Here is a 21,074-nt window from a genome sequence, read left to right as displayed (position 1 = left end):
AGGCTGAGAGAAGCGTCCCCTTCTCCCCTCTCTCCTGCTGTCCCTCCATTGCTCGTGTCCTGCTGTCCCAGTTCCCTGGAGCCTCAGCCATGGGCTGATGGGGCCCTGCGGTCGCTCTGCTCCAGGGGACGGGCACAGGACACACGGGCTCTGCTCTGCCCGCAGCAGTGGCTTGGGGTGAGGAGCAAAGCCCAGAGCTGGCTGCCATCCCTCGTGTCAGCTGCAGTCAGCGTGGGACGCCGCAGGTGCCACGTGTGCCGGACACAAGCTTCAACCGCAGGAGACAGTCAACAGCCCTCAGCGAAGGAACGAGGTTCCCGGTGGGTCAGGTGTCCCTCAGGACTCCCTGAAGGGGACCTGCAAGCCGTCCCCACTCCTTCCCCTGCTCCTTCCCCCACTCCCTGCCCTGCTCCCCATACAGCGCAGGGCAGGAGCTGCAGGGACAGACAAGAGCTGCCCCGACACAGAGCTGGTAGAGGGAGTGGAGGCTGGAGCTCGGGCACATCCCCTGAGCTGCTGGCACTGGGCTGGGCACAGGGATGGCTCCTCTGTGAGGCTGCCAGGGGCAGACCCCAGGGCTTTGCCCCAGCTCAGCAACACCTGCCAACAGCACCATTCATCTTCCCTGGCAGGAGCATTTCTCTGTGAAGCTGCTGTAAAATTAACATGTAAAACAACCCCAAAACCTGCAAAGGCGCAGCCTGTGTTTGGAGCAGGCTGCACCAACCCCTCCCATGCCAGCTGTAGGCTGTCCTGTGAGGGGCCTGGGCACTGCACGGGGAGGGAGCAGCCACGGCTCCACGGCAGCAGGTGAAGCCCAGAGGGACACGATCTGTCCTGGAGGGAGCTGGGAAAACTGGTGTTATGCAAACTGCAGAAACTAAACTAAATGTAAAGGACTTACATAATACCACACACTTTGCTCTAGCAGGCCCTGTGGCCCCAGGCACACCCTCCCACTCAGCTCCTCACAGCTGGGACCTTTCCCAGGGCCCCATCAGCTCGCTAAGCAGTCCCCAGGCAGTGTTAGAGCTGGGGAAAGCTCAAAGCCCTGGAGGTCCTGCTCTGCTCTGCTCTCTCTACAGAGAAGCATTATGAGGCACCAGCCATGGCAGGCCAGTGCCATCTGGGCCTGGAGCTGTCGGGATGCCGTTGGCCATACAGGACTCGGCTCCTCACACCGCTCCCTGCACCGAGCTTCCAGCCCGTGGGGCTTTGGCACCTTGGTGCTGCCGGGCTCTTACACAGCTGTGGGCTGATGAGCTGGTATTCTCCCCGAGCTCCCTGGTTTGTCTCACAGTGAACTAAATCTTGACCCTGTGCCGTGTTCACATCTGTCCTTTGAGCCAGAAGCAGGCTGATAAGCAGCACTGTTTATTACTTGGAGAGCGTGGGTCAATGTTATAAAGAAGTTCCAGCAGAATGGATTTACAACTGCTCATAAAGATGCTGACAACAACAACATGAGGACAACACTGGCCTTTATTAGCTCCTTGCTTTGAGAAATACATTAATCAAATGAAATTCAATTGGAAAGACCCAAAGAAGCATATATGAAAAGATTAGTCAGATGATATGTAAATGAATTAACAGTTCAGACGTGAGTAACAGCGAAATCTGACCGTGACAACCTGCCCACGAGTCACCCGGCACACAGCCTCGTGGCTGGAAAGTGACCCATTTATTCCTGGCATCTCCAGAGCGAATGTTCCTCACTGGATGAGGGTTGTCATGCACATAACTGCAACAAGAGCCACATGCACGGAACAGGGCTCCAGCAAACAAGGTTCTGCCTTTATAGGCCTTGGAAACAGGGCTTTACAGTTACACAAAGCGCCGAACACCGAAGCATGAAGCTCTGTCCTGTGGCAGCAGCCAAATGGGCACTGAAACAGCCAAAGAGTCTGCCACAGAGTGTGGCTGCTCTGGCCTCCACCCCAGACAACAGACAGGCTCCTAGCTTGGATGTGGGAAGGGGTGTCCTGCCCAGCAATGGCTCCCAGGACCCTCCACCACAGCCCCGGCAGCCCCAGCCCTGCTCTCAGGGCTCGTGGTGCTGGTGGTCACTGCCCGGCTTGGTGGTAGCCTGGCAGCACCTGGCTCCTTTGCCTTAGTCCATGTATTCAGCTCCAATTACAGAAACAAAAGGCAGTGGAAGCAATCCAGCTCACATCCTTATCTAGAAGCAGAATTTGGCCTCAGATGCTGTTAATTAGAGCAAAAGGCTGCCAGTTGTGAAGGTGACTGCGGTGTTGCACCCATGGTGACGTGCATGTGTATCCTCGTTGCACAGGCTGCAGAGGGCAAAGGTCCCCAACACAGCAGCAAAGGCCCACTGTGAGAGGCCAAAGGCTCTTCCCATTTCATGAGTGAAGAGCAGAAAGCTTCGTCCTCACCTTGGCCTTGGCCCCGGCTCCGTGCCTTTCACCAGCCCTTTGCTCCACGGCCCCTCCCCAGCCTGGGTGGAACATTGCACAACTACAAGATGTTGCTTTCCCAGGCCGTGGGCTGGGAGTCCTCCCCAGGCAAAAAGGCACCAACAATGAGCTTTTTGGTTTATTACAGAGAAAATGAAATATTCCATATAGGGAACTCTCTTTATTACTGAGACGTGTTAACAAGTAAAAACAGCATTAAATTGCCACAGAACACAAAACACCCAGCACAGAGAGCAGCTTATCATAAATCTGCTGTGGTTTTATGTGTGGTGCAGATATTGAATCACCCTGGTTGTCGTGAAGGGAGTGAGCAGCAGCCCCTGGGTGCAGGGGGCACAGCCTGTGCCTGCAGCAGCCCAGGCACTGTGACTCGGGCTGCTCCACGCAGGGAAGGGTCTCTGTGCCTGTGAAAGTCTGCTTTAAACAGTTAAAAGACAGCTAGCACTTCAGAATTCCAAGATTCTGCCCAAAAGCGCAAGGACACTTCGTGCAGTCACAGAGGGCAGAACTAAAGAGCATCCCCATCATCCCCCGAGTGCAAAGGCCATCCCTGTCCAACCAGAATTCACCACAGGCAAGATGGAAAAGCTGATGCCAACACCAGACTCTGACAGTGCAAATATGGCTCCACTGATGCCATGAAGGGATGGACCTTTGAAAGCTGGGCAGTACCTAACCAGGAAAGCGTTACTCAGAGGTTTTCATCCACATTGGCACATACTGACTCATCTCCTGAAGAATATTTACTTGCAATCAGTGCGCAATCAAAAAAAGAAACTGTCACAGAGCATCACATCAAACAGGTCTCTTTAGCAATATAAACCAGGGCATGCCTGCTTTTCCACGTACGTTTGGCATGTATTACACTCTAGGCACATCTGGGGAGAGGGATGATCCGGGGGAGCAGCAGCAGACTGCAGCAGCAGCATCAGGCCTCCCTCCCTCCCTCCCCGCGCCCGCAGGCACCCGCCGGGCACCGAGCGGTGCTGGTGGGTTCATCCCATCCTCCTGAGGCTGAGCACAAGGGGGCTCCTGTGGGAAGGGGCTTTGGCTGCTGACAGGATCTCGGTTGTCCGCCCAGGCACACGCTGCCCCTCTCGCAGGGCCCGTCAGAGCTCGTGCCATGTCAGCCAAAGGCAGCCTCCTCTCACACCCTGTATCTCTGGAAATGTACCTTTCTGTGCAAGAACACTGCTCCTGGGCCGACACCAACACCTCCTTGTCTTCCATCTTCAGCTGCTGATGGCCCAAGACTGGCTCAGACTGCAGCAGCACGGAAGCCCCCTCACTCCTGACGAGCCAGAGCGGGGCTTGTGACGGGACTGTGTCTGCGAGGCCGAGGTTCCCATCCCAGGGCTCAGCCGCCCCAAGGGAAGCCTCAGGGACCGCTTCTGTACAACTGTCAGGGGGATGAAATTCTCTTTGCTTTATTAAAGCAGAAGCAGACAAGAAAACGTGGCAGAAAACACAAAGTACAAAGATATATGGTAGTACCTGGGCTTTGGTATTTCTGAAACCTCTCTTTTCCCCAGTTCCTGCAGCAGCCCATGAAAATAAACAAGGGAACAGCGTGAACTCCCCTCAGCACACACACGCGCACACACACACAGTGATCCTGGTTCCCACATCCTCCACTTGTCCCTCTAATACAATCATGGAAAGTCAACTTCTGGATAAGCCGCTGGAGGTGACTCGGGCGCCAGAGACAGCAGCTGTGGGCTCGCTCCCGTCCCCACGCACACCGCGGCATCTGGAGGGTGGCACACAGGAATGATCCCCTTCTGAGGCACATCACCCACGCTCTGCTTTCACCACCAAACCAGTGTATGCAAATCCCCAACAGGTTTCATTCCTTCCCAGTCTCTCAGAGAAAAAGTAGCCAGCAGGAAACCTGCACTCTCACAAATGAAACCTTCAGCGAAATGAGCTTGTGCAAAAGGCTCTGCAGGAGCCTCTCGGGCTGCACAGACGTGCTGGGGGGAGGCAGGGACCAGGGCCTGGCCCCGCAGCTCCTCACTGTGCTCTGCCAACAGCCACAAAAGTCCAGGCAGAGACGAACACACCAGTGGGAGGGGTTTTTTTGCTGGTTCTTTTGCAAATAGTAGTAGATAATATCAACATTCAAATGCTTGCAGCCCTCTAAAACTGGAACAGCAACTGAGACCACCCTGTTGGTGGCACTCAGGAGGGTTATCGGTGGGTTCCGTTCCCACCTACATGAAGGGATTCCAGGAGGAAGAGCGTGATCAAAGCCACGTCCAGCAGGGGAGCAAAACCCACTACAAACAGCTGCAACAAGAGATCCTCCCCTTCCACAGCTTTGGGCTTTCTCCCCACCTTCACCCCTTCCCTCAGTGAAAATCCCACGGCGTGGCTGCAAAGTATCAGGAAAACTAAACGTTTGCTGAGAGTCTGCAGAGAACCCAGATGCATCACGAGGGCGGCTGCAGTGACGGCACCTCTGCATCTCAGCCTCCCTCCTGCCCCCTCACAGACCCCCAGCGGGACCACAGCTCTGACCACGGCCACCTCTGCAGACGCCAGCCCGTGCTTTGCACTGCTGCCGCCTCTGTGCTGGGGACGGTACCAGACCCCGCGGCACGGCCGGATGCGCCGCGTGCCTGCGCCAGCACAAGATCCCGGCCAGGTCGGGCAGCCCGGGAGCACCGTTACTGGCACGAGCCCCTGAGCCCCTGCTCACTCGGCCCCGGCAGCCTGGGCAGTTCTGGCACGGGAAGGGGCTGCTGAGCCACGGCGGGCAGCGGGGGAAGCGAGGCCACCAAATAAACTGCCCCACACGTGTGTGGTCTGTGCCGGCTGGGGCCGCAGCAGCTGGGGATGCCGACGGTGTGGCGGTCGCGGGGACCGGGGCCCCGTGGGGCTGCTGGGACAGGGGTGTGTGTGGGCTGGGGCCAGGCTGCAGTCCTCCCCCCTGGGCAGCAGGAGCTGTGCTGCTGCTCACCAGGGTAGAAGGTCTCTTCGGTGTTTCCTTACAGCCCCTGCAGTGCCACTGGCTCCAGCTGTTGACCACGGCCACCTCCTGCGGGACAGGGCTCACAGGGGTGGCCCCGGGAGCCCCACAGGCCCCGGCTCTGCGGCTCTGCTCCCGGGACACTCGGCTGCTGGTGTCAGAAAGAACAGCTGGGACAAACAGAAAGCAACTGGTGTAGCTGGAAAGCCAGGGCCTGCAGATACCCCGCGGGAGCGGAGCTGGTGAGGGGCTGGGCAGGGGGTTTGGATGCCCATGGGAGCGGGGCAGTGTGAGCTCCGAGGGCACCAGGCACTTGCGGAGGTGGGGATGGCTGTGGCAGGAGCAGTGGCTGTCAGGAGCAGGAACGTGACTGAGCAGAACAAGGTCCATCTTGACTGTCCGTAGGACAAACATCCCAGGTGGAAAACAGTAGCCATCTGTCACCCACCCCAGGGCACCTCTGAAGGTCACCCTCCCCTGCAGCCCCTCTGCCGTGCTCAGCCCAGGCCGTGCTCTGCTTGCTGTGCCACGGCCACAGCAGCTCCTGTGACCTCCTCAGGCTGACGATCCACCTCATCCCCTCGGCGCTTCGCTGTTTCTCTACTGCAATACTTTACCTCCTCTGCTTCCCAGCACCAGAATGCAAACACACAGTCCTGAGGGAGGTCAGTAAGTTACTCACATCCAAACTTAAAGGGTCAACCTGCTTCTTGTCTTGTTCTGTTTCTAAAACAACCCCCAAGCCCACCAGCTGCTGGCATTTCTGCCGTGGCCCTGGGCCACTAAAAGTCACTGTAGAAAACACACAAAGGAGAGAGCGCAGACGTGGTGCCGCTGCCACCGTGGCCCGGTCCCTGTCCCACACCGGCAGCAGCCTAGCTCAGAGGTACCTCAGCACAAAGAGATCTCGGGAATCCCAGCAGGCAGCAGCCGCTTGTCGCTGTGTGTGTGGGCACACGGCCTGTGTCAGGGATCCCCCAAGGCACTGCAGTACAGTAGTGCAGAAATACGGGCAGGAGATGGCTGATGGAGGTGGCAGAGCCGGGAGGCCCCTCCGGGAGGTCACTGTGCGTGGAAGTAGATCGGCTTGACTTTCCCAGACAGGATCTTGGGAACCTGCACGGAGATGATCTCGGCCATCATTTCAGGGTAGTCCACACTCACCATATGTGCCTTAATTAAAAGGTCAAACGTAAACTGGTGCAGATCCTTGGCAATCTGGGAAAGGAAGAGAGGTTGTCAGAGGAGCAGGCGCCGGGCAGCAGGCGGGAGGAGGGAGCAGGTCAGCGGGCACAGCTGCATCCTGTGGCACGGCACCCGCTCTGCCCGGCCCCCAGCAGCCCTGCATCCCCACAGCAAACACCGACCCCGAGCACACAGACTGCTCTGCCACGGCCCTTCACGCTCAGGCATCACCGAGACCCACAACAATGTGGAGCTATAAAAATGGCACCTTCTTATTCCTACAGAAGCTTGTCTGAGTGTGTGCAGGAGCTGCTGACTTCGCTGATTAACAACTACTTTCTGCTTGTAGCCACAGAACTGCCCAGGCATGGAGCTGAGCCCCAGCAGACAGGAAAGGTCTAGCTCATGTTTCACCAGCACAGCTTTAAGTCACAAATGGAGAATTTGTTTTCACTGCTGTAATCAGAGAAGATTCATTGGGAATATTGTGAGCTGTTCTGCAAGGCTGATGATGGAAAAGTATCACCTACAAAGAGCTTTTCATTGCTGAAAAATGAGGCCCATAAACACAAGCACAGGAGTGGTTACTGCAGGGTGTGACACAGCCTGCACTCCCTCAGTACAGTGAGTGTCTGTCTTCTCTGCCACTTCATCTGGGAACACACCACTGAATTGTTTAGGCTGGAAAATGTTGAGGGAGCCTGGATGAGCCCATCCAGAGCCCTGCCCCATCGTGTCTTGAAAACCTCCAGCAATGGGACCCTGCCACGACCCTGGGGAGGTTGTTCCAGTCAACAGTCATTCCCACTGTAAAAAGTTTCTCTCATACCATTTCTTATGTGCACAGATAGACATTTCCCTGCCCTCTCTTACAGGATGCACGGAGTCCAGGACCTTGGTGAGCTGGTAGAACCGCCGAGAGCAGGAGGTTGGGTTCTTCCTCTTGCACGCGATGATACGGTCGAGTTCCTTAATGTAATTCATTCGAAGTTCATCAAAGAGCTTCTGGTTCTTCAGGCCATCCACTGGAACTAGATGGAGCACAGGAAGGAAACAGTGAGAGCTAGCCAGAGATTGGAGAGAACAAAAGGGCGAGTAGGACCTAAGATGTGCCCAGCAGAAGCAGCACAGAGCGACTCGGGAGCTGTGGAACGGACGCAAGTACATACCAATGCTGAAGAAGAGCAGAGCCTTCATACAGAGGAACTCCTGGGGTGTGATTTGCAGCCACCCAAACTCCTGGGAGAGGTGCCGCATGCGCACGCACTGGCTGTACATCCTGGACTTGTGCATCCGGTACCTGCGGGCGGGAGGCAAGGCGGGTCAGCCAGCGAGCAGCTGGCGTGTGCTGCCCGGCACGGCTGCCCTGGCCCCACGGCCAGCCTGCTGCCAGCAGCACAGCTTCGGGGGTGCCAGCAGCCACAGCTCCAGGGGTGCCAGCAGCAGCACAGCTCCGGGGGTGCCGGCAGCAGCACAGCTCTCGAGGTGCCAGCAGTCACAGCTCTAGGGGTGCCAGCAGCAGCACAGCTCTGGGGGTGCCAGCAGCAGCACAGCTCTGGGGGTGCCAGCATTCACAGCTCTAGGGGTGCCAGCAGTCACAGCTCTAGGGGTGCCAGCAGTCACAGCTCTAGGGGTGCCAGCAGCAGCACAGCTCTGGGAGTGCCAGCACTATAGTGATGCAGCACACGTGGCTGTCCACAAGGGATATGGGGCTGAGCTCGGAGCTCTCAAAGGTGTGAGCTTGCTAGCTGCTGTGCTTACTTATTGCCCTTTGCTCTGCTATCTTAGTGACAACAAACTCCCCCCAACTCTAAGCTGAGGGTAAGTTGGAGAGAACCCATCAGCAACTTACAATAAACATTTGTTTCTGTTTCTGCTCACTCCAGCTGGCCACCCAAGCTGAAATCAGGAACTCAAACCCAACAGAAAGCAGACATGGACCAGCCCCTCATACCCAGCATCAGCACTTGCTACTGCCCTGACAGAAGTCAAACCCAAGGCAAGGTTGAGGGAAAGGGAGACCAGAAGAGAATTGCAACTGTCCTTATTGGTCCTGCAGATCACTGTAGCGCCATTAGCGAGGGACAGCAGGACCCTGCTCTGCTTTGCTGGTCAGCTCTGCGAGCAGGATTACTCAAGCTGTGCGCTTCATAAGCAGATGAAATTCCTCGTCTGGTTCTCATTCCTCACCTAGTCTGACCCAGACAAAGTACAGCATTAGATTGTTATTATTTTGCACTTACTCATTGAAGACCAAATCTGGAGCGAAGTAAAGCATCCTGGAATTGACATTGGTGAAAGATCTCCAACCCATGGCAAAAACCATGAGGCCCATCCAAGAGTACTGGATTATTGACATCTGGTCATCCACATGCAGGTTGCGAAATCCTATTGAAAAACAAAGATGGGGTGTTACAAATTATCACTAGGCTCCTGCAGCCCCCAGGCCTGTTTCTGTGCAAACTCTGCTCTCTGCAGCGTCCCTGTTAGGACAAGGTGGGCCCAGCTCAGCTCAGCTCGGCCTGGGACACACACGTGGGCAGCGCCACAGCGCAGGGTCAGCAGGCAGAACGGGCAAGGCACAGCTCTGCAGTTGCAGGGGAGAAAGGGGGTCCCCACGCACAGGGAGGGGATGAAGGAAAACACAAGCAGCAGGGTGTGTTAAAGGAGGGCAACAACAAGCAGTAATAAATGGAATCTTCTCCCTAAGCAGCTCAAAGATGTCCACAAGCTGCATTTGAAGGCTCGGCAGGGCTGGGTGAGGTGAACAAGCATCTCTCTACAACGGAGCAGACAGAGAAGAGAGAGCAGGGTGTGATTCATCGACCTCCTGACATCCCTCAGGACACAACCAGGCCCTCCTCCCCTTCCCTCTTCCCCGCCGGTGCCAGCTCTGCCCTCGTGGCACAACCCCATGGTCTCTGCTCCACCACCTTCAGGATCACCACGTGATCACCCAGTGAACCAACAGGTCATCACCAGGTTTGGGCAGTAGTGACAAATTTATTGTGCCCCAGTTTTCTCCTTTGGTCCTATCACCCCACAGAGAAAGAGCAGGATGCCTCTCTTCTGTGGCATCTCCTGAGGGCCAGGGTGAGGAAGGCCACTTGGCATCAGCCACACAGCCTGGTCTCAGGGATGCTGGAGGGGGTCCTGCTGCGCCCAGAGCTGCCTCAGCCTCCTGCAGTTTCACTCATGCAGCTGGCAGGGTTACAGTGTGCACTGGGCAGCATGCCACAGACTGCAACCTCCACGCTCCGAACCAAGGGATGTATTCATGGAACACGTACAGCACCAGGAGGTTTTCACTTACAGCACCTCTAACTATCACCACCTGGAGTTGCCCAGCCCTGACACACTCCCATCTCACGACTCTGGATGCATCACACACACACTCCATCGGCCTCTCACACAAAAGCAACCTGGCTGCCAAGAAGCAGCCCTTTGGGATTTTGTCTCTCTCCTTTGCTTGTGCAATTAATTGGCTTGTGAAATACAAAAATAGCAAGGAAGGATGTTTCCCTTCTCTCAAGCCTCAGCTCCTTCCAGCCTGGTTTCCCCCAGGTCACTTCCACATCACAGAGCGTCACATTCCCGATTCACCGGGGAATTGATTCTGGTCAGACTCTGTTCACCACGTCGTGCAGGCTACAGGATGGGGCTAATCCTTGTTTAGGGAAGGCTTCTGCAGGTCTGGTGGGTGCAGCTCTGCAAGTGAGCAGGGAGAGGGGGAAGAGAGCAAGGTCTTGAACCCCTGACCAGCACCAGCCCTTGCCACGCAGAGCCACAGCTGTGTGCCTCCACAGCCCCGCGTGCCACAGACTGTCAGTGGGGACAGACCCCAAAGCATACGTTTCTACATACTTTGTCACTCACTAGTCACCTCTCCCATCAACCAGCCACTCAAAGGAGACAAACCCAATGCTGCTGCAGCCTGCTTTATGGAGATACTACACGGACAGGAGCCCTGTGAGGTGGTGCCCGAGGCGCCGTGTGATGGTGGGACATGGCTCAGATCTGCCCCGGGCCACACGAGCAGGGGCTTTAGGGATGTGAAAGGGAAGGGATAGGATCTGATAGTTTTCTTCCTCACCTGGCAGGGCCTTTGCCCATTTGACCACGTAGACCAGCTGCCTCTCCCCGAGCTCGTTCAGGCTGGTCAGCAGGTTGGAGAAGGAGTCCGGCTGGCTGTTGTCGTGGCCGGCACACACCACGCCAGGCTCAATGGCTTCCAGGACGTTGAGGAAGATGGGCTGGCACTCATACCCATCAATGCGTGTCATCACCATCTTGGGAGCTTGCTCCTCTGTGGGGCTGGATGAGCTGGCTGCCTCATCATCTTGTGTCTTCAGGCTGCTCATCTTCTTCAGCTTGCGGGCTGCAGAAATGACACATTGCAGCATGAGGCTCAAAACCAGAAAACCTCCAGCTCGGTCATCTCTGTTTATGGGGAAAGGAAAACTGATGGCCAGCAGCAGCTACTCCCTCAGCATACACCACCCAAAGAGTGCCCCAGATCACAGACCTCACATAAGGACCAAAGAGAGCACACGCTGCACAAGGAAATCCGTTTGCTCCTTAATCCTAATATGGCAAAGAACACATACCATTTACATCCCCAACCGTGACCACCTCACCTTAACTCCCACTTAGAAATGGAGAGGAATATGGAGCAAAGAGAGGAGAGGGGCCTCGGCTCAAACAGCTGCTCACACACAATTAAAAGGTGCAGCAACATGAGCAAATAAACTCAGTAGACAGTCACGTTGCAATGAAAAAGCCATTGCACTCGGATGCTCAAGTGGGATTGTTCCATCCCAGGGCTAGAGTGGACACGGGCTGCAATCAGGAGAAATGCCTCCTTCCTGCCTGGGGCTCCTGCAACCCCTGCTGCCCCATAACCAAGCTCTCCCAGTTGGATCAGCGCTCTGCAAACACCTCATGGGAAATACACTTTCAAAGCTCGCAGCTAGTCCCATGACTGCTGCCTGGAGTCTCCCCAGCCAGCCCACCAGCGAGGAGAAGACTCAGCCAGTGCTGGCCTTGTCTGCCAGCCAGCTTCCAGAGTGATGCCAGCAGAGAGGGCCTGTGGGGCTGGCACTGCAGGCAGCCATCTGCCATGCCCGTGTCACTGGCATGGAGAGTCTCTCCTGGGCACACGGCTCGTGGCCACGGACACCAGCAAGAGACGGAAGCAGCTTCAGATGGGTGACTTCAGACTGCTCGGCAAGCCAGAGCCACCTCGTTTGGTATCTGCATGTTGGTGTTCAGCACAACACAGGCTGGCAGCCTGCACAGATGGGAACGGCCTTCACCCCTTACCAACTCCAAACCCTCTAATTAATTACAGAAGAAAAGCCAATTGCTTAATTCAAGCAGAGACTATAACATCAAACCAATTGTCCTTGGGGTTTTGGCTCCTTCATTACATGATATTTATCTCAAATTTCCTTCCAGCTGTAATTAGAAAAATAAGCAGCAAGACATAAAAACGCCAAGTGAAAGTGCAGCTCTGTAAATCAATTCAAAAGGTTGATCTTTCAGCAACGTAGTTTGGAAGATCTACTGTGTGAGCAATTAAGACAGGCTGCTCTGAGGAAAAGGAGGGGAAAAGAGAACTAAAAATAAAGGGAGTAACGGGAAAAGAGGGCTGTTTGACACCTTCAGCCATCACCTGCAGCCAGAGGCTGAGCCTCCCCAGAGAGCCTCTGGGACAGGCACAGCCCCGCTGCCCTGGAACCTGCACTCAGGCGCGTTCTCAGGAAGCAGCACGGAGGGAGAGGAGCACAGAACCTGATCCTGTGCTTTCAGAGGACCTTGTGTTCATGCAAGAAGGAGGCCCCAGGGCTGACTCAGCCCAAGGCAGAAGCTGCGTCTCAGAGCCGTGCTTGGCGCTGGACCTGTGGAGACTGGAGTGCTGCTGGGGAGGAAAAGCTCCTTGGTTTAACGGAAGAAACGAAGACCAAACTGTATCTTCTGAAGACACAATGATCAGCATGCACCAGGTCTGGAGCCAAACCGATGCTGTACAAAACACACACAGGGTTAGGCTTAAATGTTTAGGGGCTTTTTTCTTAAAATTGAATTAAAGTATCTAGTACTAAATAATATTGAGTGAAGTCAGAGAGAGCAAGCAACCAACCACGCTGGCTCTGAGACTCCAGCCATTAACCAAACCCCCCTCTGCTGGAGGGCAGTGAGGCTGGATGGTAACTGTTGTGCTCAGAGGAGCCCTTGTCTGTGCTCCAGAAGTTGTTCCACAGATCAATGAAATGCTCATGGGACCAGATAGAAAAGCTCCAGAATTAAAGAGCAGCTTATATTCAGCTATGTGTACAAAACCCCTTTTTGGTGGCAGCTCCTACTCAGCAGCTACTGGGAACAAATGCAAAAATAAAAATATAGGAATTAAAGACATTAGCTGTCCTTTGCTTGGAGGCTGAGCTGAGCCAGGCAGAAGCGTACAACACGCTTCTTCAAGGGGAGGCACATGGGGCCCAGGCAGCTGCCCAGCCCGGGCTGAGCAAGGACAGTGCTGCCTCGGAACCCCAACACTGCCCCAGGGTCACCCCCTGCAGCTCTGCTGGGGGCTCAGGACAGAACCTCCGGGGGGTGGTTCTGTGGTACCATGATGTCCATCGGCACAGGGCTCTGTGGGAGCAGCGCGGGGACTGCAGGGACACAGGTTATGAGCCATGAGCCTGCTCGGGCTCTGCAGGAATGTGAAGGAGCCTCTGAGCTCCCACACGGATTCCTCATGAGCGCTGGGCTCAGGGGAGTTCTGGGCACATGGAAGAAAATTGCTTTTGCATCAGCAAGGACAGGGAAATCCTGCCAGCCTCAGGCACTGCACACGGGCTTCGGCTGCAGGCCAGTGTCAGAGAAGCTGAAACAGGACTTGACTTATATCCTGTTCCTCAAATCTTTTATTAACAATAACTTGTGGCTTGTCAAAGCCAGATCCTGCCAAGCTATCACTCTTGTGTGGCATGATAATTTTAGTTGATAATTACAACGGTACTGGTATAACAGACATGTTTAAGAGCTCTGAGTCGGTCTGGCCCACACGAATTAACAACCTCCAACGACATAAAGTCAGACAATACTGCTGAATGATTTTATATCACCCAGGTGACATACCTCAGAAGCAATTATAGGTGTTGAAACAACATCAGACAGGTTTGTTTCTTATAAAGGGTTGTTCAGGACCCTTTGCTAGTTAATGTCTATAATCAATGCAAAGAGAAAATAAACTACTTCTGCCACACATGTCTGTAAGACAAGGTATAATGGGAAAACAGTAACCAACACTTAGGGCTGATCACTGAATAGATTGGTCAAGGTCTGCTGATAAGCTCAGTCTATTAAAGCAAAGTACATTTTGCTGTAGGCAGAAATATTGAGCAACTGCAAAAGTGATCCCTGTTCAATGAACACTGAGCTGCCTCTGCAGCAGCCTGAGCTCGCACCTCAGAGGCCTGGGCTGTCAGGATGGGTCATTGGCACAGGATCCTCTGCCATGTGCAGCAGGAAAACACTGCCCTGGAGAGTGTCTCACCACCACCTTTAAGCACCGATGCTGTTGACTCTATGATCTGACATTCCCTGTGGGAGAGAGGCTGCAGGAGCCGTGAGAAGGGTAAAGACTCAGCAACATGCCCTGTTGAGGCACAGCCAGCAAATACAGCAGGCACAGTTATTCAATAAAAGTAGTCAGCTTTCTGATCTAGAAAGCAAAGCTGAAATAAAGATGCAGCAGCTGCAAATCAAGGACTGAAGAGATGAAAAATAAGGTACATCTATCACAACACCGAAGGTAATGAACTGCTGCAACTGAGTGGCAAAAATGGGTCAGATTCTCCCCTGCTGGAAATGCTGACATTGCTACCAAAGGCTTTGCGAAGACCCAAGCTCTATTTTAACCACAGCAACTGCATCCGAATTAGGACTAAGTACGGGGATGACTCATGCTTTGGGCTTTCCCAGGCTGTCAGCAGTTCCTGCAGCAGCTCTCCAAGCCCGCCACCAAGGAAACACACTGAGTGCCCAGATTTGGGAGGTTTTGCCCCAAGACAGAATGCAGGTGGAGGCTGGAGGTGCAAGGTGGATGCCCTGCAGTGCAGGCTGCCAGCCCTGGCCTGCAGCGCTCCAGCACCTGCGCCTGCAGTGGTGTTGGTGCCGTGGGAGCGGGACGACAGTGCACTGGCAGAACTGAGCACACAAAACTGCCTTTAGCTTTTCTTTTTTCCCCCTTTTTTTTCCCCCCTCCTTTCCCTTTGGTTTGACAGTGTGGATCAGGAGAGAAGATTCTGTTTAATGGACTTCAGCTTGCAGGTCAGAGTGATCTCAATCAATAACAAAGTGCTTCGACATATGGCTATTCTGTGCCAAGAGAGCCCTAGACAAGGCATTTGGTGTGTCACCTCCTCCTCCCATTAAGCATCCTGAGAGCTGCAGGGCTGCTGGTCACTGGCAGCTCTATTATACCCTACAAGTGACTGGCAATTAATAGACTTTTTAAAACAACTGTTTGGAGCTGGAAGGGTTTTCAAATGCTCTGCCTCTCTGCTGTGGGAGAAACGACTGTGGGCAAACCCATAGCATGAGCATTTTAACAATTGCCTTTAAACTGACATTCAAAACAAATGTAAAACAGACCAGGCAGAACGGGTCAGGGTGACCCAAGGAGTGTAAGGAAAGAAAAGGAAGGGGGGGCTATCAGTATTAGCATTGCTTTTGTCAGCGTGTCCTGCAGAGGAAGGTTACGCTGATGTATGTCTTCTCCTACTTAAGGAAACCTCACCAGAAAAAAGTACTCAAAAACAAGAGCATGCTCGTTTTGGATGGCATTGCCAAGCCCTTCTGCTGGCTGTGGACCAGAGAGCTGGGTTTGGCTCATCATCCCTGCCACCTGGCTCATGAGCCCAGCAACCCCATGGTCAGGGTGGTGTTGGCATCCCAGCCTCAGCCCTCCCAGGTGGACAGGAGCAGGGTCCCAGAGGAGTCCTCCTGGGAAGCCACAGCTATGAATGGCCACCAGCAGCCAGGAACTGCCTCTCATCAGGACATTCTGCAGAAGGCCCATGGGACCAGCACTGGGCCAGGCTCCTGCAGCTGTGCTCCCCCAAGCCCAGCCCAGCCCCTGTGGCTGTGCTCCCCCTCAGCCCAGCCAGATCCGACCTGGGGCAGGGCCCAGGTGGCTGAGACTGTGAGTGCTGCTGCAAATGCCAGTGAAGAGGCACCACTTACAGGGTATTTTCTTCCTCCTTCTCCTATCAAGATGAGCCAGTCAGTGATGTACATTGTAACTTACAGATTTTGAGCAAAAAAGCTCAGATTTTGGATACAGGCAGCCTGTCAGGTTTTGGTAGAGCTCCAGGCTTTGGAAGGTGGATGAACTGTGACAAGGGTCTTCAGCAGCAATGCAGGAGCAACTTCCACTTGGCAAAGGAAAGCACTGGGGCTGTAATTTTATAAAGAAAAATGCCCCTCTCTGCCTGGGAAAACATCTTACAATGGGAGTGCTTTGTCCAAAGCAGCCCTGGGGTGAGTGGGAACTCAGCTCATGTGGCTGTTTACATTTGTTCAAATTAACAAGATTTTAAATGAAGGGGAAAAACGTTTCCCAAACCCCAAATAAAAGTGCAATTAAATGTGCAGCCTTTGGGTTAGTTTAGAAGCCTGACACGTTGCCCACAGCTCCCCACGCTCCCTCATTCAGGCAGTCTCTGACTGTTACTGTGCCCAGCAGCCCCAGCCCAGGCAGGGGCCCGGGGAGCAGGGTCAGACAGTACCTCCGAGGGTCATCCCTGCCTCGTAGCACTTCCGCAGGCGGCACGACGGGCAGTTTTTCCTCCTGAACTTGTCGATGGTGCAGTCGTTGCGGCTGGCACAGAGGTACTTCTGTTTACCTACAACAGCAGAGGAGAGGGCAGGTGGGTGGCAGGTACCGATCAGACCAGGCTTACGCGCAGAAATGCATTCATTTCAGTATCACCAAGGTCACTGACACTGGCAGAGGAGAAGAGAGGGAGAGGAGAACCACATCAGTGCTGGTTTGCCAGTTCAGCCCCCAGCAGAACGTTTGTGTTGGAGGTTGGTACCTTTTGGGAATGCAGCACAGTTCCCCTCTGCTGCCACAGGAGTGGTTCACTGCAGACACACACCCTTTGCTTGACAGCTGGCTGCTCAAAGCACAGACGTGGCCAGTGCTGTTCCACAGTACCTCAGCACCATCCCTGCCTGCCCTCCCCGCTGCCAGGCAGCACTGCTCCTCCTGCCACACACACACAGAGGCTTTCAGACCAGGATCTCCAAGGAGAACAATCACTCTGCACTCTGCAGCTCAGCAGAGGTAGGCAATAGACAGCAATTAAAAAGTAGCAAAATACGGATAGTTTAGTTCTCATTTCAAATGTCCTACATTTAGTGCTCGGGTTTCTGCTGTGATGAGCTCCCAGAATGCCTTCAAAGCACATCGTGATCCTCCTGCCGTGGCACTTACCTGCAGTTTGCTGAGCACAGTCCCCAGACCGTGGCCTTCTCTCTACAACCACAACTCCCTTTACAGGGGTTTTGGGGGCTGGATTATTTTTTCACCCCACTCTGTAACACTAATTGGGTTTGCTGTCTGCAGGTTACAGACACTGGGGTTGAGGAGCTGACTGCATGAGGAGCTGCTGTCCCTCCTGGCCCTGCCGCTCGTGCCAGGCTGGCACCAGCCATCCCGTCCCCTGGGAGACCCTGTGTAGCAGCAGGTTTATTGTGGAGTCAGAGTCATTACAGTTGGAAAAGACCTTTAAGATCATCAAGTCCAACCACTCAGGAGGGCCAGCAGAAAATCGAGAAGCTGCTTATTGTCAGACTGACCGGTATCAGACTCACCTTTCCACGTGTTTAGAGAGCAACCCTGAGAGCTCCAGATTTCATCTGACTTCATTTTCATTGCCTCATTTGCTAGACATGCCAAGAATGAACCTTCCTTCCTGACTCATTGCCTGTTTTCATGTCAAGTCTAAACTCACTGGATCAGGATTAATCTGATGTTCTTCATACCCTTCCAAGATAAATCATTCTCAGTCACAGACCTCTCAAGACTCTGTGTAAGTAGCTTAGATGGGAAACCAGTCTGCACCCAGCTTAACCTTTACCATCCTGCAAGTGTTTGGTTTCTATATTCTTGTACCAGTAGCCCTTTGGAGTCATCAGAGATCCAGTGACAGGACGAGGTTGAATCTAACCACTTAGTGCACCAGCTATGACAAGAGATGCTCTGATTTTGGTGCACTGCTTTAACAACTCCCCACCTCCCACACACACAGCCACAACTTCTGAAGATACTGCAATCAGAAAAAGCAGCAAATGTTTAGCAACCCACTACCACAGACCTCGCTGTCTCTGTCTGTCACTTCCCCATCACCCTCCTGCCTCCAGAATCAACCCCATCAGCTTTAGCTAATCATTTCACTACCCCCAGTGCCTGAACTGTTAAGTCTGGAGACAGAAGGGGGCAAGAATGCATTACCTGCAGCACATGATTCCTTGCTAAAACCCTTTTAACGCCATCCCCACCATCACCTCTTCTCACCCCACTGTCCTTGCTCATTACGAGTGTTAAGGACACTCAGGCAAGCATCAGAGGCAGTGATTACACCAAATCTCAGAGAACACAAGAACCAGCCTCCCTTTCAACAGTTCATTGAGGAGGATGAGTAATGAACAGCTTCAGCTGAAACTGGGTTACTTGGAGCTATTTTTGTGTTATGGGAAGCGAGTGCTGAGGCCACACTCTCTCCACTCGACCTCTTTACAAGCACACATCAAACAAGAACACCTGTCCTGCTTTCTCAGGCATGGGCAGGGAGAGCTGCAAGGTGAAGTTGCTCTCCTTCCTTTCCCTCCAGCTGCTCTGCAGGATTCCTGCCTTGTGAGAATGTATGATGCTGGGATGCTCTAGAGCCCGTCAGGACTGCCACAGTACACAATGGTTTGTGTTGGGACCACTGGGAAGGCTCAAGCACAGCCCACAGGGCCAACGCGGTCTCTGGTTGAGGCCATCGGGCTGCCGCCAGCAGCACTGCCCCAGGAGCATCTGTGCAACCCTCCTGTTCTCCCTGTGGCTCCTGCTGCTGCTCTATCTTGCCTCCCTAGTCTAAACTACAGCATTTTTGCAACAATAATAGCTCAAAATCTTTAAAAAGGTCAAGCCTCTCCTGGGAATGGCTTTAGTAAGGGAAAGTGGCACAGTCACTGCCCCCAAGGACACCTCAGGGTCAGGCACAGCTCTGTCTGAAGTCCCCTGCCCAGAGGAGGAACATGCACCAGCCGCGGCCCCTTTCTGTCCCTCACTGCTCTGACCCCCAGGCACCCATGGAAGCGAAGCAGGGGCACGAGTCAGGCTGGGGAGCTGGGTTCAAGCCTTGCTCCATGAGGCAGCCACGCTGTTTCCCACGGGCACTGCTGGGTGGGATGGGAGGCCGCGATCTCCTGCCGGCCACGAGCAGACGGGTGTCCGGTGCCTGTCGCCCTCCCACACTGCTGGGCATGACACGGGCACGTGGGAGAGTCTGTGACAGCCTCACCCCTAGGCCAACCGGCTGGGATGAATGCAAGCTTTTCACTTGCAGTCAACAGCTCATCCCACAGCCACGGGACAGTGCCTTTGCTAAAAGAGCAAGGGCCTGCTTCCTGGTTCACAAAACAAACTCTATGGGACAGGAACCCCTTTTCTGTTAACTGCACATGCATGGCCTGGCACTGTCAGCCGCTAACCAAAGGGGAAATAAATGGCCATGCAATAGCTGTTCATGGGTCTGCTTCAGCTCAGCATGAGAACAAGCTACTTGCTCATCTTGCCTGAGCTCCCGGCCTCCTCCTCTCTGCTATCTCCATCTGTGGGTACCGTGCGTGAAACAAACCCACAAGGTGGGAGAGGGACCACGCCACATCACTGTCCCAGCAAAGCCAAAGGCCCTGAGCCCCCTGTGCACGTCCCATGGGCGCTGAAGCACCACGACACTCATCACCTCCGGCATGGACCAACGCGCTGCCACAGCAAGCAGCAGCTCCTCTGCTTCGACACACACCAGCACCCCTTCCCTTCTCTCCAAGCTGCCAGAATGATCTGCCTGACAGGGACAGGAATGGCTGTGCCACCTGAGCACATCACGAGCCCGTGGAGGAGAAGCCACTGGCTATAAAAGTCCAGAGCACACTGAGGTGTCTGGGACACAGTCTCCATCTGTCTTCAGGAGCTTCCTATACACACAGGCTTGTTTTTAATTTAAGGATCGTTTACTCTCTTCATTTAAGAGCAAGCTGAGACATTTACAATCAGCTGTTCTTTAAATAAAGAGAAATGCACTGTTCTTTTATTAACACTGAAGTGATTTTTCTTCTCTGTAACAACTGAGAAGCTTTCTCACACCACTCCAAAGTGCAGGCTCTTGCTTTGCAAATCTGTAAGTACAGGTCTAAACTTTAAATGTGCTCTCCTATTTCACCCATTGCTCCTGATTTTCACACACTCAGTCTGTCTCTATGGTGGCGATGTTGTCCAGACATCAGCTGCAGATACAATCACCCAGCTGCCGACACAGCAGATGTGTGCCCAGGAAAGCTCCAACCTGTGCACAGGTGAGAAGTGCAGTCACGGGCACTTGGCACCCTTCACTATGCCAGACCAGCACAGGAACCAGGAGATCAGCCTGTGCAAGGCTCTCGCAGGCTGCTGCAGTTTCCTCCTTCCCTGCACACCCTGAATCCACCGCTGCACCATTGCCCCTTGGCTGGGAACACCCCAGTGCCTGCTGCACACTTCTGCCACCTCCCAGCCCTCCTGCTCTGCTCCTGGGACTGCACTGAACACCAGGAGCAGAGGGGAAGAGCAGTTCCTCAGTCTCAACTCATAATAAAGATTTATGGAAAAGGATCAGTTGCTCAATCCACAGAAGGGATTTAAGTACAAGCCTGTTTCCCAGGAGTTGTGCCTACCATCCTTGTCTCTTCCAGAAAGCACAGTAATCTGTGCAAATGTCTGGGGTGAGATTTACAACCGTGAATGTGAAAATCCATTAAATGTCTTTTCATGTTTCAGGGAATAAACCAAATTCTAACAGCTGGGAGATGAAGCCAAGCTTTCTGAGGCAGCGAATCCCTCAGGGTCACCTGTGACAGTGAGTGCTCCTCTGGCCCTGTGGCCATCACCAGCTGGGCCACGGCAAATGCTGAGCCTGTGGGTCTGGTGCTGGGAGCACTTGGAAGTTCCCACTTTATGCCTCCACTAGAAATAATCTAAGAGGACACAGCTGTGAAGCTTTCAGGAACAAACACTAAGCCACTATTAAAAAAACTATCTTTGCAAAGTCATTTCCGTAATAGTCACCTGCATTTATCAGAAGAGAACAGAAGGAAAGCATCCAGCCCCAGGGACACAGCACGTGCTCAGCACCACTCGGTCCGTGTCCTCGGGGCAGCGACTG

The 21,074-nt window shown here is 53.9% G+C and overlaps 1 protein-coding gene across 1 annotated transcript in view; it reads right to left on the bottom strand.

Moving 5' to 3' along the window:
• Positions 1-1,478: 1,478 nt before the first annotated feature.
• The window catches only part of AR (androgen receptor), a 45,646-nt gene continuing 26,050 nt past the window's right edge, over positions 1,479-21,074 (bottom strand). The window contains exons 3-8 of the mRNA XM_062006499.1: positions 16,389-16,505; positions 10,688-10,972; positions 8,838-8,982; positions 7,764-7,894; positions 7,468-7,625; positions 1,479-6,627 (exon numbers count right to left, since the gene is read on the bottom strand). Of these exons, the coding sequence (XP_061862483.1) occupies positions 6,472-6,627; positions 7,468-7,625; positions 7,764-7,894; positions 8,838-8,982; positions 10,688-10,972; positions 16,389-16,505 (992 nt within the window). The 3' untranslated portion in view covers positions 1,479-6,471. The remainder of the gene's footprint in view (positions 6,628-7,467; positions 7,626-7,763; positions 7,895-8,837; positions 8,983-10,687; positions 10,973-16,388; positions 16,506-21,074) is intronic.

Source organism: Colius striatus, chromosome 13, assembly GCF_028858725.1.
Source record: "Colius striatus isolate bColStr4 chromosome 13, bColStr4.1.hap1, whole genome shotgun sequence".
Taxonomy (NCBI): domain Eukaryota; kingdom Metazoa; phylum Chordata; class Aves; order Coliiformes; family Coliidae; genus Colius; species Colius striatus.
Note: the sequence above shows the minus strand (reverse complement) of the source record. Positions and strands in the feature narration are given on the sequence as shown.